An 18,810-nucleotide genomic window follows, 5' to 3' on the forward strand; every position below is an offset into this window, starting at 1 on the left:
GAGTGCAGAGAGAATGCTAGGCCCTCTATGCCCATCAGACAACAGTAAAATAAAACATGCTTGTAAGATTTAGCTGAGCTAAAGTCAAGACCACTAGAGCTGAGTGGACTATAATCCTAATTTTAGTAATGACAGGAGGTGGATGTTTCCCATCCTTCTTTCCTTCCCACCCTTGGTTTGTTAGGATTTAGGATTATTATTACCATTCATTTTATCGTGTTGAACTATTTAGCCTGATTTAATTTAAGTTTATTAAATGGTAATTGTAAGAGGGACAACGTACCATTTCAGATGCCTTTCACTGCTTTTTGTTTCCTTTCAGTGTAATCAGGTACTTCTATGGCAAGATAGCTCCTACAGTCTCTCCGGACGACTCCTCATTGAATTTATGGATTGCTAGATTCTTTTTCATGGTTCCTTATGACTTGTTTCACTATTTCTGACTATATTGTTATTACTGTCGCTACAAAGAAAGAGCTTAGACTGGCAGTGCCTTTTGTGGAAAGTGTAGTTGTTTTTTGATTGGTTGTTCTATTTATGATCTGTGCTGCTGGAGTTTTCAGTAAAGAGAGTTATGCAAAATATTCCCTTCCTGTCATTACTAAAATTAAGATTATAGGCACACTCCATTAGCATAATCTATAATTATATGAGCATTAGCTGCAATGTTAGGTTGCCATGGGTATTTCTGTTCATCTTCTTAGAATAGTTTCACTCTCTGAGACTCTTCGTACTCAGCTCAGTAAATTATAGATTGTGGTTCACTCTCTCCCACAGCCAATTGTCCTCTTATTATCTGCCCCTATTCCACTTCAGACAGATGCGAAATACCATACATTGCCAATATTTTGTGAAAAGAAGAGGTGTAGCTGTTTGGACAGCGTTAAGCTGCAGAAAGCTGCATAAACTATTGTCTTTTTTAGTCTAAGTAAGAGGTTTTAACAGTGGGTGAATCAGAGCATGAATATGAGGCTACAAATTATCAAATCCACATATACTATGTTGGTGCCCACAAAGTTCCTTAAAAAGAAAAATATCAGAAAATACTATTTATGGGTATTTTGAAGGATAAAGATTTTTCTTACCTCAAAGTTGGTTTTGGGGTGCTCATGACACTGTCATTGTCCTCTATGTCGAAGCCGCTTTCACTGTTATTACATTCATCCAGACTGTCATACAATAGTCCAAGCTCCTCTTCCTCATCTGGCTCCCGACAAGTATGTTCTGCGTCCAGTGGCTAACCAGGGTTATGGTGGATATCCAGAATTAGGGAAAGGGATGGAGGGAAATAAAGAATATCTTAATTTGAGAAACCAAAGATAAATGTGAATTAACTGAATCTGATTAGGGACAGGAGAACAAAAATATCAAGGGAAGAGGGCAGCGAATAGAAACCAAGGCAGGATGGCAGCAGATAGAACCCAAGGGAGGATGGCAGCGAATAGAATCCAAGGGAGGATGGCACCAGAGAGAACCCAAGGGAGGATGGCACCAGAGAGAACCAAAGGGAGGATGGCAGCGAATAGAACCCAAGGGAGGATGGCACCAGACAGAACCCAAGGGAGGATGGCAGCGAATAGAACCCAAGGGAGGATGGCACCAGACAGAACCCAAGGTAGGATGGCAGCGGATAGAACCTAGGGAGGATGGCAGCAGACAGAACCCAAGGGAAGATGGCAGTGGATAGAACCCAAGGGAGGATGGCAGTGGATAGAACCCAAGGGAGGATGGCAGCGAATATAACACAAGGGAGGATGGCACCAGTCAGAACCCAAGGGAGTATGGCATCAGAGAGAACCCAATGGAGGAAGGCACTAGGGAGAACCCAAGGGAGGATGGCACCAGAGAGAACCCAAGGGAGGATGGCAGCGGATAGAACCCAAGGGAAGATGGCAGCGAATAGAACCCAAAGGAGGATGGCACCAGACAGAACCCAAGGGAGGATGGCAGCGGATATAACCCAAGGGAGGATGGCAGCGGATAGAACCCAAGGGAGGGTAGCAGCGGATAGGATGGCACCAGGCAGGACCAAGGGAGGATGGCACCAGACAGAACCCGTGGGAGGATGGCACCAGACAGAACCCAAGGGAGGATGGCAGCGAATAGAACCCAAGGGAGGATGGCACCAGACAGAAACCAAGGGAGGATGGTAGCGGATAGAACCCAAGGGAGGATGGCACCAGACAGTACCCAAGGGAAGACGGCAGCGGATAGAACCAAAGGCAGGATGGCACCAGACAGAACCCAAGGGAGGATGGCAGCGGATAGAACCTAAGGGAGGATGGCACCAGACAGAACCCAAGGGAAGACGGCAGCGGATAGAACCCAAGGGAAGATGACAGTGGATAGAACCCAAGGGAGGATAGCAGTGGATAGAACCCAAGGGAGGATGGCAGTGGATAGAACCCAAGAGAGGATGGCAGCAAATAGAACCCAAGGGAGGATGGCACCAGTCAGAACCCAAGGGAGGATGGCAGCAGAGAGAACCCAAGGGAGGAAGGCACTAGAGACAACCCAAGGGAGGATGGCACCAGAGAGAACCCAAGGGAGGATGGCAGCGGATAGAACCCAAGGGAAGATGGCAGCGAATAGAACCCAAGGGAGGATGGCACCAGACAGAACCCAAGGGAGGATGGCAGCGGATAGAACCCAAGGGAAGATGGCAGCGGATAGAACCCAAAGGAGGATGGCACCAGACAGAACCCAAGGGAGGATGGCAGCGGATATTACCCAAGGGAGGATGGCAGCGGATAGAACCCAAGGGAGGATAGCAGCGGATAGAACCCAAGGGAGGATGGCACCAGACAGGACCAAGGGAGGATGGCACCAGACAGGACCCGTGGGAGGATGGCACCAGATAGAACTCAAGGGAGGATGGCACCAAACAGAACCCAAGGAAGGATGGCACCAGAGAGAACCCAAGGGAGGATGGCACCAGACAGAACCCGTTGGAGAGTGGTAGTGGACAGAACCAAGGGGGGGTGGCAGGGAACAGAACCCAAGGGAAGAACAAGAATGAATGAAGGGAATAAAGAGGGGCAGAACAGATGGATCTAAAGATGTAAACACCAACAAATCTTTTCATGGAGTGACGTTTATTACATCATCAACAACAAAACATTTCAAACTATTAGGTCTTTGTCAAGGATAAGTGAGCTCTCCTGCATATAATTCATTATACAGCTCAAATATAATACACAAAATATTAAATAAAGCCAAATCTACTCTGATACAAGTTACCACATTTTACTATTAGAGCTGAGTATTTTCTTACATGAAACTCAATAAAGAGAGCACTGGCGTGGTTTAACCTGTTTCTAAGAGATCTTGGTGGAAGCTTACATCATCATTCACCTTGAACCTCTTCAGGGAGGATGGCAGCGAATATAACCCAAGGGAGGATGGCACCAGGCAGAACCCAAGGGAGTATGGCATCAGAGAGAACCCAATGGAGGAAGGCACTAGAGAGAACCCAAGGGAGGATGGCACCAGAGAGAACCCAAGGGAAGATGGCAGCGAATAGAACCCAAAGGAGGATGGCACCAGACAGAACCCAAGGGAGGATGGCAGCGGATAAAACCCAAGGGAGGGTAGCAGCGGATAGGATGGCACCAGACAGGACCAAGGGAGGATGGCACCAGACATAACCCGTGGGAGGATGGCACCAGACAGAACCCAAGGGAGGATGGCAGCAAAAAGAACCCAAGGGAGGATGCCAGCGAATAGAACCAAGGGAGAATGGCACCAGACAGAACCCAAGGGAGGATGGTAGCGGATAGAACCCAAGCGAGGATGGCACCAGACAGTACCCAAGGGAAGACGGCAGCGGATAGAACCAAAGGCAGGATGGCACCAGACAGAACCCAAGGGAGGATGGCAGCGGATAGAACCTAAGGGAGGATGGCACCAGACAGAACCCAAGGGAAGACGGCAGCGGATAGAACCCAAGGGAAGATGACAGTGGATAGAACCCAAGGGAGGATGGCAGTGGATAGAACCCAAGGGAGGATGGCAGCAAATAGAACCCAAGGGCACCAGTCAGAACCCAAGGGAGGATGGCAGCAGAGAGAACCCAAGGGAGGAAGGCACTAGAGAGAACCCAAGGGAGGATGGCACCAGAGAGAACCCAAGGGAGGATGGCAGCGGATAGAACCCAAGGGAGGATGGCAGCGAATAGAACCCAAGGGAGGATGGCACCAGACAGAACCCAAGGGAGGATGGCAGTGGATAGAACCCAAGGGAAGATGGCAGCGGATAGAACCCAAGGGAGGATGGCACCAGACAGGACCAAGGGAGGATGGTACCAGACAGGACCCGTGGGAGGATGGCACCAGGTAGAACTCAAGGGAGGATGGCACCAAACAGAACCCAATGAAGGATGGCACCAGAGAGAACCCAAGGGAGGATGGCAGCAGATAGAACCCAAGGGAGGATGGCAGCAGATAGAACCCAAGGGAGGATGGCACCAGACAGAACCCAAGGGAGGATGGCACCAGACAGAACCCAAGGGAGGATGGCACCAGAGAGAACCCAAGGGAGAACCCGTGGGAGAGTGGTAGTGGACAGAACCAAGGGGGGGTGGCAGGGAACAGAACCCAAGGGAAGAACAAGAATGAATGAAGGGAAGAAAGAGGGGCAGAACAGATGGATCTAAAGATGTAAACACCAACAAATCTTTTCATGGAGTGACGTTTATTACATCACCAACAAAATATTTCAAACTATTAGGTCTTTGTCAAGGATAAGTGAGCTCTCCAGCATATAATTCATTATACAGCTCAAATATAATACACAAAATATTAAATAAAGCCAAATCTACTCTGATACAAGTTACCACATTTTACTATTAGAGCTGAGTATTTTCTTACATAAAACTCAATAAAGAGAGCACAGGCGTGGTTTAACCTGTTTCTAAGAGATCTTGGTGGAAGCTTACATCATCATTCACCTTGAACCTCTTCAGCAACGACACAAACTTCTGTTTGAAATTTGGCTGCAAACAAGAAACAAAATATTTTATGTATCTGCCCTGGTGGCAATACAATTACCTGCGCAAAACTCTCTCTGACACACTCCAGTACTCATCCCAATATCTACATACTCCCCAATACTCCCACCTGCTCTAATACATCGCAGTGATACACCCACACCCTGACAAACAAAGATACTATCACCCCAATATCTACATACTCCCACCTGCTCTAATACATCGCAGTGATACACTAACACAGATACTACGACCCCAATATCCACATACTCCCATCTTCTCTAATACATCGCAGTGATACACCCACACCCTGACAAACACAGATACTATCACCCCAATATCTACATACTCCCACCTGCTCTAATACATCGCAGTGATATACCCACATCCTGACAAACACAGATACTACTACCCCAATATCTACATACTCCCACCTGCTCTAATACATTGCAGTGATACACCCACATCCTGACAAACACAGATACTACTACCCCAATATCTACATACTCCCACCTGCTCTAATACATTGCAGTGATACACCCACACCCTGACAAACACAGATACTATGACCCCAATATCTACATACTCCCCAATACTCCCACTTGCTCTAATACATCACAGTGATACACCCACACCCTGACAAACAAAGATACTATCACCCCAATATCTGCATACTCCCCAATACGCCCACCTGCTCTAATACATCGCAGTGATACACCCACACCCTGACAAACACAGATACTATCACCCCAATATCTACATACTCCCACCTGCTCTAATACATCGCAGTGATACACCCACACCCTGACAAACACAGATACTATCACCCCAATATCTACATACTCCCACCTGCTCTAATACATCGCAGTGATATACCCACATCCTGACAAACACAGATACTACTACCCCAATATCTACATACTCCCACCTGCTCTAATACATTGCAGTGATACACCCACACCCTGACAAACACAGATACTATGACCCCAATATCTACATACTCCCCAATACTCCCACCTGCTCTAATACATCGCAGTGATACACCCACACCCTGACAAACAAAGATACTATCACCCCAATATCTGCATACTCCCCAATACGCCCACCTGCTCTAATACATCGCAGTGATACACCCACACCCTGACAAACACAGATACTATCACCCCAATATCTACATACTCCCCAATACTCCCACCTGCTCTAATACATCGCAGTGATACACCCACACCCTGACAAACAAAGATACTATCCCCCCAATATCTGCATACTCCCCAATACGCCCACCTGCTCTAATACATTGCAGTGATGCACCCACACCCTGACAAACACAGATACTATCACCCCAATGTCTACATACTCCCACCTGCTCTAATACATCGCAGTGATACACCCACACCCTGACAAACACAGATACTATCACCCCAATATCTACATACTCCCACCTGCTCTAATACATCGCAGTGATACACCCACACCCTGACAAACACAGATACTATCACCCCAATATCTACATACTCCCCAATACTACCACCTGCTCTAATACATCGCAGTGATACACCCACACCCTGACAAACACAGATACTATCACCCCAATATCTACATACTCCCACCTGCTCTAATACATCGCAGTGATACACCCACACCCTGACAAACACAGATACTATGACCCCAATATCTACAAACTCCCCAATACTCCCACCCTCTCTAATACATCGCAGTGATACACCCACACCCTGACAAACACAGATACTATCACCCCAATATCTACATACTCCCCAATACTCCCACCTGCTCTAATACATCGCAGTGATACACCCACACCCTGACAAACAAAGATACTATCACCCCAATATCTACATACTCCCCAATACGCCCACCTGCTCTAATACATCGCAGTGATACACCCACACCCTGACAAACACAGATACTATCACCCCAATGTCTACATACTCCCCAATACTCCCACCTGCTCTAATACATCGCAGTGATACACCCACACCCTGACAAACGCAGATACTATCACCCCAATATCTACATACTCCCCAATACTCCCACCTGCTCTAATACATCGCAGTGATACACCCACACCATGACAAACACAGATACTATCACCCCAATGTCTACATACTCCCCAATACTCCCACCTGCTCTAATACATCGCAGTGATACACCCACACCCTGACAAACAAAGATACTATCACCCCAATATCTACATACTCCCCAATACGCCCACCTGCTCTAATACATCGCAGTGATACACCCACACCCTGACAAACACAGATACTATCACCCCAATGTCTACATACTCCCCAATACTCCCACCTGCTCTAATACATCGCAGTGATACACCCACACCATGACAAACACAGATACTATCACCCCAATGTCTACATACTCCCCAATACTCCCACCTGCTCTAATACATCGCAGTGATACACCCACACCCTGACAAACACAGATACTATCACCCCAATATCTACATACTCCCCAATACTCCCACCTGCTCTAATACATCGCAGTGATACACCCACACCATGACAAACACAGATACTATCACCCCAATATCTACATACTCCCCAATACTCCCACCTGCTCTAATACATCGCAGTGATACACCCACACCCTGACAAACAAAGATACTATCACCCCAATATCTACACACTCCCACCTGCTCTAATACATTGCAGTGATACACCCACACCCTGACAAACACAGATACTATCACCCCAATATCTACATACTCCCACCTGCTCTAATACATCGCAGTGATATACCCACACCCTGACAAACACAGATACTATCACCCCAATATCTACATACTCCCACCTGCTCTAATACATCGCAGTGATACACCCACACCCTGACAAACACAGATACTATCACCCCAATATCTGCATACTCCCACCTGCTCTAATACATCGCAGTGATACACCCTGACAAACACAGACACTATCACCCCAATATCTGCATACTCCCACCTGCTCTAATACATCGCAGTGATACACCCTGACAAACACAGATACTATCACCCCAATATCTGCATACTCCCACCTGCTCTAATACATCACAGTGATACACCCACACCCTGACAAACACAGATACTATCACCCCAATATCTACATACTCCCCAATACTCCCAACTGCTCTAATACATCGCAGTGATACACCCACACCCTGACAAACACAGATACTATCACCCCAATTTCTGCATACTCCCACATGCTCTAATACAGCGCAGTGATATACCCACACCCTGACAAACAAAGATACTATCACCCCAATATCTGCATACTCCCCAATACTCCCACCTGCTCTAATACATTGCAGTGATACACCCACACCCTGACAAACACAGATACTATCACCCCAATATCTACATACTCCCCAATACTCCCAACTGCTCTAATACATCGCAGTGATACACCCACACCCTGACAAACACAGATACTATCACCCCAATTTCTGCATACTCCCACATGCTCTAATACAGCACAGTGATATACCCACACCCTGACAAACACAGATACTATCACCCCAATATCTACATACTCCCCAATACTCCCAACTGCTCTAATACATCGCAGTGATACACCCACACCCTGACAAACACAGATACTATCACCCCAATATCTGCATACTCCCACATGCTCTAATACATCGCAGTGATATACCCACACCCTGACAAACAAAGATACTATCACCCCAATATCTGCATACTCCCCAATACTCCCACCTGCTCTAATACATTGCAGTGATACACCCACACCCTGACAAACACAGATACTATGACCCCAATATCTACATACTCCCCAATACTCCCACCTGCTCTAATACATCGCAGTGATACACCCACACCCTGACAAACAAAGATACTACCACCCCAATATCTGCATACTCCCCAATACGCCCACCTGCTCTAATACATCGCAGTGACACACCCACACCCTGACAAACACAGATACTATCACCCCAATATCTACATACTCCCCAATACTCCCACCTGCTCTAATACATCGCAGTGATACACCCACACCCTGACAAACAAAGATACTATCCCCCCAATATCTGCATACTCCCCAATACGCCCACCTGCTCTAATACATTGCAGTGATGCACCCACACCCTGACAAACACAGATACTATCACCCCAATGTCTACATACTCCCACCTGCTCTAATACATCGCAGTGATACACCCACACCCTGACAAACACAGATACTATCACCCCAATATCTACATACTCCCACCTGCTCTAATACATCGCAGTGATACACCCACACCCTGACAAACACAGATACTATGACCCCAATATCTACAAACTCCCCAATACTCCCACCCTCTCTAATACATCACAGTGATATACCCACACCCTGACAAACACAGATACTATCACCCCAATGTCTACATACTCCCCAATACTCCCACCTGCTCTAATACATCGCAGTGATACACCCACACCCTGACAAACACAGATACTATCACCCCAATATCTACATACTCCCACCTGCTCTAATACATCGCAGTGATACACCCACACCCTGACAAACACAGATACTATGACCCCAATATCTACAAACTCCCCAATACTCCCACCCTCTCTAATACATCGCAGTGATACACCCACACCCTGACAAACACAGATACTATCACCCCAATATCTACATACTCCCCAATACTCCCACCTGCTCTAATACATCGCAGTGATACACCCACACCCTGACAAACAAAGATACTATCACCCCAATATCTACATACTCCCCAATACGCCCACCTGCTCTAATACATCGCAGTGATACACCCACACCCTGACAAACACAGATACTATCACCCCAATGTCTACATACTCCCCAATACTCCCACCTCCTCTAATACATCGCAGTGATACACCCACACCCTGACAAACGCAGATACTATCACCCCAATATCTACATACTCCCCAATACTCCCACCTGCTCTAATACATCGCAGTGATACACCCACACCATGACAAACACAGATACTATCACCCCAATGTCTACATACTCCCCAATACTCCCACCTGCTCTAATACATCGCAGTGATACACCCACACCCTGACAAACAAAGATACTATCACCCCAATATCTACATACTCCCCAATACGCCCACCTGCTCTAATACATCACAGTGATACACCCACACCCTGACAAACACAGATACTATCACCCCAATGTCTACATACTCCCCAATACTCCCACCTGCTCTAATACATCGCAGTGATACACCCACACCCTGACAAACACAGATACTATCACCCCAATATCTACATACTCCCCAATACTCCCACCTGCTCTAATACATCGCAGTGATACACCCACACCCTGACAAACACAGATACTATCACCCCAATATCTACATACTCCCCAATACTCCCACCTGCTCTAATACATCGCAGTGATACACCCACACCCTGACAAACAAAGATACTATCACCCCAATATCTACACACTCCCACCTGCTCTAATACATTGCAGTGATACACCCACACCCTGACAAACACAGATACTATCACCCCAATATCTACATACTCCCACCTGCTCTAATACATCGCAGTGATATACCCACACCCTGACAAACACAGATACTATCACCCCAATATCTACATACTCCCACCTGCTCTAATACATCGCAGTGATACACCCACACCCTGACAAACACAGATACTATCACCCCAATATCTGCATACTCCCACCTGCTCTAATACATCGCAGTGATACACCCTGACAAACACAGATACTATCACCCCAATATCTGCATACTCCCACCTGCTCTAATACATCGCAGTGATACACCCTGACAAACACAGATACTATCACCCCAATATCTACATACTCCCCAATACTCCCAACTGCTCTAATACATCGCAGTGATACACCCACACCCTGACAAACACAGATACTATCACCCCAATTTCTGCACACTCCCACATGCTCTAATACAGCGCAGTGATATACCCACACCCTGACAAACAAAGATACTATCACCCCAATATCTGCATACTCCCCAATACTCCCACCTGCTCTAATACATTGCAGTGATACACCCACACCCTGACAAACACAGATACTATCACCCCAATATCTACAAACTCCCCAATACTCCCACCTGCTCTAATACATCGCAGTGATACACCCACACCCTGACAAACAAAGATACTATCACCCCAATATCTGCATACTCCCACCTGCTCTAATACATCACAGTGATATACCCACACCCTGACAAACACAGATACTATCACCCCAATATCTACATACTCCCCAATACTCCCAACTGCTCTAATACATCGCAGTGATACACCCACACCCTGACAAACACAGATACTATCACCCCAATATCTGCATACTCCCACATGCTCTAATACATCGCAGTGATATACCCACACCCTGACAAACAAAGATACTATCACCCCAATATCTGCATACTCCCCAATACTCCCACCTGCTCTAATACATTGCAGTGATACACCCACACCCTGACAAACACAGATACTATCACCCCAATATCTACAAACTCCCCAATACTCCGACCTTCTCTAATACATCGCAGTGATACACCCACACCCTGACAAACAAAGATACTATCACCCCAATATCTGCATACTCCCACATGCTCTAATACATCACAGTGATATACCCACACCCTGACAAACACAGATACTATCACCCCAATATCTACATACTCCCCAATACTCCCACCTGCTCTAATACATCGCAGTGATACACCCACACCCTGACAAACACAGATACTATCACCCCAATATCTGCATACTCCCACCTGCTCTAATACATCGCAGTGATACACCCACACCCTGACAAACACAGATACTATCACCCCAATATCTGCATACTCCCCAATACTCCAACCTGCTCTAATACATCGCAGTGATACACCCACACCCTGACAAACACAGATACTATCACCCCAATATCTGCATACTCCCACCTGCTCTAATACATCGCAGTGATACACCCACACCCTGACAAACAAAGATACTATCACCCCAATATCTGCATACTCCCCAATACTCCCACCTGCTCTAATACATCGCAGTGATACACTAACACAGATACTACGACCCCAATATCTACATACTCCCCAATACTCCCACCTGCTCTAATACATCGCAGTGATACACCCACACCCTGACAAACATAGATACTATCACCCCAATATCTACATACTCCCCAATACTCCCACCTGCTCTAATACATCGCAGTGATACACCTACACCCTGACAAACACAGATACTATCACCCCAATGTCTACATACTCCCCAATACTCCCACCTGCTCTAATACATCGCAGTGATACACCCACACCCTGACAAACAAAGATACTATCACCCCAATATCTGCATACTCCCACCTGCTCTAATACATCGCAGCGATACACCCACACCCTGACAAACACAGATACTATCACCCCAATATCTACATACTCCCCAATACTCCCACCTTCTCTAATACATCGCAGTGATACACCCACACCCTGACAAACAGATACTATCACCCCAATGTCTACATACTCCCCAATACGCCCACCTGCTCTAATACATCGCAGTGATACACCCACACCCTGACAAACACAGATACTATAATCCCAATATCTACATACTCCCCAATACTCCCACCTGCTCTAATACATCGCAGTGATACACCCACATCCTGACAAACACAGATACTACTACCCCAATATCTACATACTCCCACCTGCTCTAATACATCAGTGATACACCCACACCCTGACAAACAGATACTATCACCCCAATATCTACATACTCCCCAATACTCCCACCTTCTCTAATACATCACAGTGATACACCCACACCCTGACAAACACAGATACTATCACCCCAATATCTACATACTCCCCAATACTCCCACCTGCTCTAATACATCGCAGTGATACACCCATCCTCAATCCAGAAAAAGCAACTCTCACAGACACAGCCAGCTGCATTAACCCCTTAGGGCATTTTTCAATTGTATTACCGTTAAGGACCAGGGCTCTTTTTACATTTCTGCAGTGGTTGTGTTTAGATGTAATTTGCCTCTTACACATTTACTGTACCCATACATATTATATACTGTTTTTCTTGCCATTAAATGGTCATTCTAAAGATACCATTATTTTCATCATATCATATAATTTACTAGAAACAAAAAGTAAAATATGATGAAAAATGGAAAAAAACCACAGCTGGCCATCATGCACCCAATTTTGAAGCCGGCCAATGTAATTTACCCCAGTCAAACCGTATGTTTTTGAAAAGTAGACACCCTAGGGCATTTCATGGTGGCATTTTAACACTTTCCATGCACTAATTCTACCACCAGGCTTTGTCAACCTTTTGGGTAGTCATTTTTTTTGTGTTATTTTTCACACACATTCTACTTGAGGCATAGATTCTCAGCTCCTGTTAGGTGTTACTGCCAAAGGACACCCCGATATGTGTTCGGCAATATCTCCTGAGTACAGTGATACCACCCATGCATAGGTGTGTCGGGTTCTCTGGAGGGTTCAAAGCAAGACGTCCGATATGCGTTTTTCTAATTTTACATATGTTCTTTGCCTATCTCCTTTTTGGGGGCCTTATCAGATATCCCAATGTATTTTCTTGCCATGAGCGTGCATATATTTGAAAAGTTGACACCCCACGGTATTGTATATGGAGTGTTTTAATGCCTTAGATGCAGTCGTTTTAGTAAAAAAATTGGAGAAAGTGTGTGGAGGTAACTGTTCAATGTTCGTTTTTACACACACATTGCTTTTTGACTGTGATTTAGGAGAGCCTGTTGTTGGTTATTGCAAGAAAAAAAACTAGTTATCTAGTTAATCAGTGTACTGAGCATGTGCAGGAACTGAAATCACATTCCTCATTCCTTTGTCTTAATGAGCCATGCGGTCTGCCCATATAAGGTGATCCTGAATATCCTGTTTGCTGATTGGTTTAAGGTTTAAGGGAATGTGGGGGAGGAGTATTGTTAATAAAAAGCCTTTGCAATGTGTGCTCTGGGCTCAGACATTTTGGAACAGGAGTTCAGCTGAGACCCGATCGGTAACAATAAAGACCTGTTACATCCTGAATAGACTTGCGTCCATCTCTCTGTGTGTGACTTCTGCGGTGTTTCCCGGTAACATATGGAGTGCTTTGATGCAACTTTTTTTGTCAAAAAAAAAAAAACAATTGAAGAAAGTGTGTGGAGGTAATTGTTCAATTTTCATTTTTACACACACATTGCTTTTTGACTGTGATTTAGGAGAGCCTGTTGTTGGTTATTGCAAGAAAACACTCCAGACTGAACAGCAAATGTTAAAAAAATAAATAAAATGGACCAGTGTGTGGTATCGTTTGAAGCAGTCCCCAATGCAGAGTCCAGGCTGTCCATGGCAATCAGGACAGTGATATACTGTATCTTTTCTCTGCCCCCTCTTGAAACAGACTCTGCATCTTTTTGGGGGATTTTGCTTTGCCGCAGTAGGGAGAATTTTAATAATAAAATGTGTAGCCCCAACTCTGCTCTCTCCAATCACCGTCCCGGGGTGCATCACGGTACAAAATCCCCGAAATGATCTGGAGCTGAAACTGTAAAAAACTAAAAAGGTTTTGCTTTTTTGAACAAAAAGAAAGCGTTGTGGGTTGCAATATGCATTAGGTAGATTGCAACCTTTTTGTACCAGGCCCTTGTCTTGCGTATAACTAGGTAGGGCTGCAGCAGCTGATCTGCCAGATCAACCCCACCCATATGCCGGTTATAGGCCTTGATGCACACTGGCTTCCTCGTTCTCTCAGCTCTGCCACGTACAGGGACCTCCACAGTCCCCTCAGTGTGGATGGTGGTAAGAAGGTACACATCCTTCTGTCTCTGTACTTAACTGCCCACAGCTCCTCTTGGCGCAGAGCTGAGGTCTCCCCCCTTCGTAGCCAGGCGCGTGCAAGTTGTCCTGGGAAACCTGTGCTGTTCTTTTTGATTGTACCGCAAGCTACTGAATCAAAACAGTACAGTAGCTTGAACAAAGGGACACTTGTATAAAAATTTGTTCATCAGGGGGAATATCAGGTCCCAGACAATCTTGCCACTGGTTCCCATATGTTCTGGGCAACCTGGAGGGTCATGGTGGCTATCCTTTCCCTCGTACACCAGGAAGGCCTGAGTATACCCAGTCTCACTATCACAGAGTTTATACATATTTACATCATACCTAGAGCGCTTGGAAGGAATATACTGCTTGAATCACACCATTCCCTTATACTTCATCAGGGATTCATTCCTGCATATATTCCTTCCTGGTGTATAAGCCTCCGCAAACCTGGCAGCAAAGTGGGTAATCAGGGGGCGGATTTTATACAGCCTGTCAAACTGGGGATGCTCCCTAGATGGGCACAGGCGATTGTCGCTGAAGTGCATGAAATGCAGAATCATTTCATACCTCTTCCTCGACATACATTGGGAGTAAATGGGGGTAGAGCAGATGGGGCTACTGCTCTAGTAGGAGCGGATGGAGGGCTTCTTTATGGTGCCCATCAGCATAGTCAATGCCCAGAATCTTTCAAATTCGGGCACATCGATGGGGGCCCATTGCTGATTTGCCAAAAAAGAGTCAGGCTTTGCAGCTCGGAACTGATCGGCATATAAATTAGTTTGGGCGACAATGTTCCCCAATACATTATCGCCCAGAAACACCTCCATAAACTGCTGAGGGCCAACTCCTATGACATCCAAATTATTGCCAGGATTTGCAGTAAAGGATGGGATGTCTGGCCTCTGGTGATGAGGCACTACCCACTCCTCAGCAGTTCTGCCAGCTGGAGCAGCACGTCTCCTTCTGGCAGGGGGACTAGCAGGCACAGATACAACATAACTAGATACATCACTAGCAGCAGACACTGTATCTAGTGATGATGTATCTGAGCACCTGGCAGGGTCAAAATCAGGGTCGGAGTCAGACATAGACGCATCAGACTCTAGTGCAAGGATAGCATACGCCTCCTCAGTGCTAGTTGACTTACGTGACCCATGTGACATGATCACAATAACTTTACTTAGTGACCTGTAACAAAAACAAAAAAATCACACAAAAAATGAACCACTGAAAAAATGAATAGACAGCAAAATAAGTGCTGCTGTGCAAGAGCATGTGATCTGTATAGTGATCACTGGCAGGACTGGGGTTAATCGTTATGAAAAGAGCTTTTGGGTCACATAAAAAAAAAAAAAAAAAATCACAAAAAATGAACCCCTAAAAAAATGCGAAGAAAGCAAAAAAGTGCTGCTGTGCAAGAGCCAGTGATTATAGTGACCACTGGCAAGATAGGGGTTAATGGCTCTGAAAAGAGCCTTTGGGTCTCAAAATTTTACAAATCCCTACCTAATAATACCTAAATCTCTAAATCTCTCTAGCTAAAACACAAGTGAAGAGAGGGAGGGAGATCCACACTAATCAGACAAATGGGGAACACACTTGGAATAAAATTTCTAATGGGGCAAGCTGTGATTGGATGACCCCAGCCTGCCCCTATGATGAGGCAGGCTAGGGACACCCCTAGAAGCCCCATGATTCACTGCCTTTAGGAAGGGGAGGGGTGGTTAATATTTATTCTTTTATATATATTATTATATATTCGCTGAGTGCCTGGACCCCTCGAGGCACTCAGCCCATGCAGAGCATCGCTGCAATACTATCAGAGCTTCCAGCGCTCAAAATAGCTGCGGACGTATCAGGTGCAAGGTCATTATGGACCGTTTTTTGCCGGACGTACCTGATACGTCTGCCGACGGGAAGGGGTTAATATTTCAATCCCACTTACCTTCGATTCACCCATTACCTGTCGATTTAGTGACGTGCTGCGCATTAACTTCCTGCTCAGTTTCTTTGGCTTTCTGATTTCATCCTCGTCATCATCTACATCCTGTGTACAAGGAATATAGAATTTGAATGGCATAATCTCCCTCTCATCATTCACCATAGATACTGGTTTCAGTAAATATACAGTGCACTAATACCTGCCCCTGGCATTCATCGCTGCCCTCTGGTTCTGAAGAATAGCTGTCCTCATACTCTTCTTCCTCCCAGTAGCGGTCAATATCTGGAAAGAGCACACAAACAATAAGAAGCAAAACGTTAAATATCCCTATTGTATAACTAAATAGCTGCAGAAAACGTTGGCGTTATATAAATGCTATAAACAATTAGAAACAGAGAGAGACCACATGCAAGCTATTAACTATTTCAGGCTCTTAACATGGACTTTCAGATCTCTAACAATGCACCAGGTATCAGTCACAGCGCTGTCTCTCCAGGTATCAGTCACAGCGCTGTCTCTCCAGGTATCAGTCACAGCGCTGTCTCTCCAGGTATCAGTCACAGCGCTGTCTCTCCAGGTATCAGTCACAGCGCTGTCTCTCCAGGTATCAGTCACAGCGCTGTCTCTCCAGGTATCAGTCACAGCGCTGTCTCTCCAGGTATCCTGATTACAAAGGACAGATCCCCCAGCATGTAAATAAAACGATTTCTGGACTTTACCCAAACCCTTGACTTTAGGCCCCGCTGGCACGTTGACATCCTCGTGATCGATTGGCTGACTTGACAAGGAGAGGATACTAATTTCAGCCACTCGGAAAGTGGGATCTTTCCTATTGCTATGGAGATCTAGAACTCTCATTCCTTCTGTGGGATGTTGCATTACCTGGGAAGATTATAAAAGGAGCGGTCACTCTGTGGGCATTACATGAAGCGGTTACATTCATTTCTGGCACACGCTGCATGGAAGCAATAAACAGAAGCTTTATTTTCCAATTACTATGTCCGTAGATCGCTATGCTTCCTGATACACGCAAAAATAAAATAAAATGTCAGAGTTTTTACCAAGGATTCTTGCACAGGTTCCAGGATGGAGGTAAATATAGGTTTCTACAATTAAGCTTTAACTTCCACACCTCACAAAACACATGTTTATTATGATACAGCCATAATAAGAAATGCAATGAAAATGCGATAAGATGCCAAACCTCAGCCATGTTAATTACTCCAATAGCCAAAGATTTATAGCCCAGGATGGTGCGGTTTTTGTATCTCTTCCTCCTCTGTAGCATGATCTGCAAATTGTTTGCATCTCTCTTTAAAAAATGAGGGTACTGGAAGAAAGAATAATAAAAGATATTCACCAAGAAAACATATATTATTTCTCATTGAGATACCATAAACAATACCAAGCACCAAGAGAGCAAAACACAATACCCACCAAGAGAGCAAAACACAATACCCACCTGTGACGAGACCAATCTCGCCACATTGCATTGGAGGAGCCTGGTTGCCCGCCTGCTGCCTTTGGATTATGGACCGGCAGCTAAAGGGTTAATTTTACTGTGCAGAAGGATTTATTTCTCCCTTTCTGCACAGCCGTTCGGTAGATTCTATCTACCGAACAAACAGCCTGTTTGCAACCTCCCCAGAGCCGTGGGAAGCCGTCCGGCGCCGTTAATTGGCCACCCAGGAGCTGGAGTGTGCTGCCAATTTACCTCCCTGAAGCTGCGGTTAACCGCAGCTTAATGGCTTGTTACTGGGTGGCTGCTGTTACACTTAGCGGCCGCTAGGTGGCGGTGTTCTGGAGCTCCCTGGGCAGCCAGCGCTTTTCTGCCCGGCTTTCATGCACCAAAATCGGACACTTTTACGTGCAGGCACCGCTGAACCTCCAGCCCCTGGTTCTAATTCGTTTGGATTTGGTGAATGCAGGGAAATTCTGTATTTTATGTTGGAAGAATGTTTTAACCCAGATAGCCTGCCATGGAGCATATTAGTGT

The 18,810-nt window shown here is 45.7% G+C and overlaps 1 protein-coding gene across 2 annotated transcripts in view; it reads right to left on the reverse strand.

The window, feature by feature from the left end:
* LOC134587654 (phosphofurin acidic cluster sorting protein 2-like) overlaps positions 1-18,810 on the reverse strand; it is a 319,708-nt gene that overhangs the window by 187,928 nt on the left and 112,970 nt on the right. For both annotated transcript variants that reach the window (XM_063444208.1, XM_063444209.1), the window contains exons 5-10: positions 18,019-18,144; positions 17,534-17,696; positions 17,014-17,096; positions 16,836-16,919; positions 4,937-4,993; positions 1,086-1,237 (exon numbers count right to left, since the gene is read on the reverse strand). In XM_063444208.1, the coding sequence (XP_063300278.1) occupies positions 1,086-1,237; positions 4,937-4,993; positions 16,836-16,919; positions 17,014-17,096; positions 17,534-17,696; positions 18,019-18,144 (665 nt within the window). The remainder of the gene's footprint in view (positions 1-1,085; positions 1,238-4,936; positions 4,994-16,835; positions 16,920-17,013; positions 17,097-17,533; positions 17,697-18,018; positions 18,145-18,810) is intronic.

Source organism: Pelobates fuscus, chromosome 2, assembly GCF_036172605.1.
Source record: "Pelobates fuscus isolate aPelFus1 chromosome 2, aPelFus1.pri, whole genome shotgun sequence".
NCBI classification, from domain to species: Eukaryota; Metazoa; Chordata; class Amphibia; order Anura; family Pelobatidae; genus Pelobates; species Pelobates fuscus.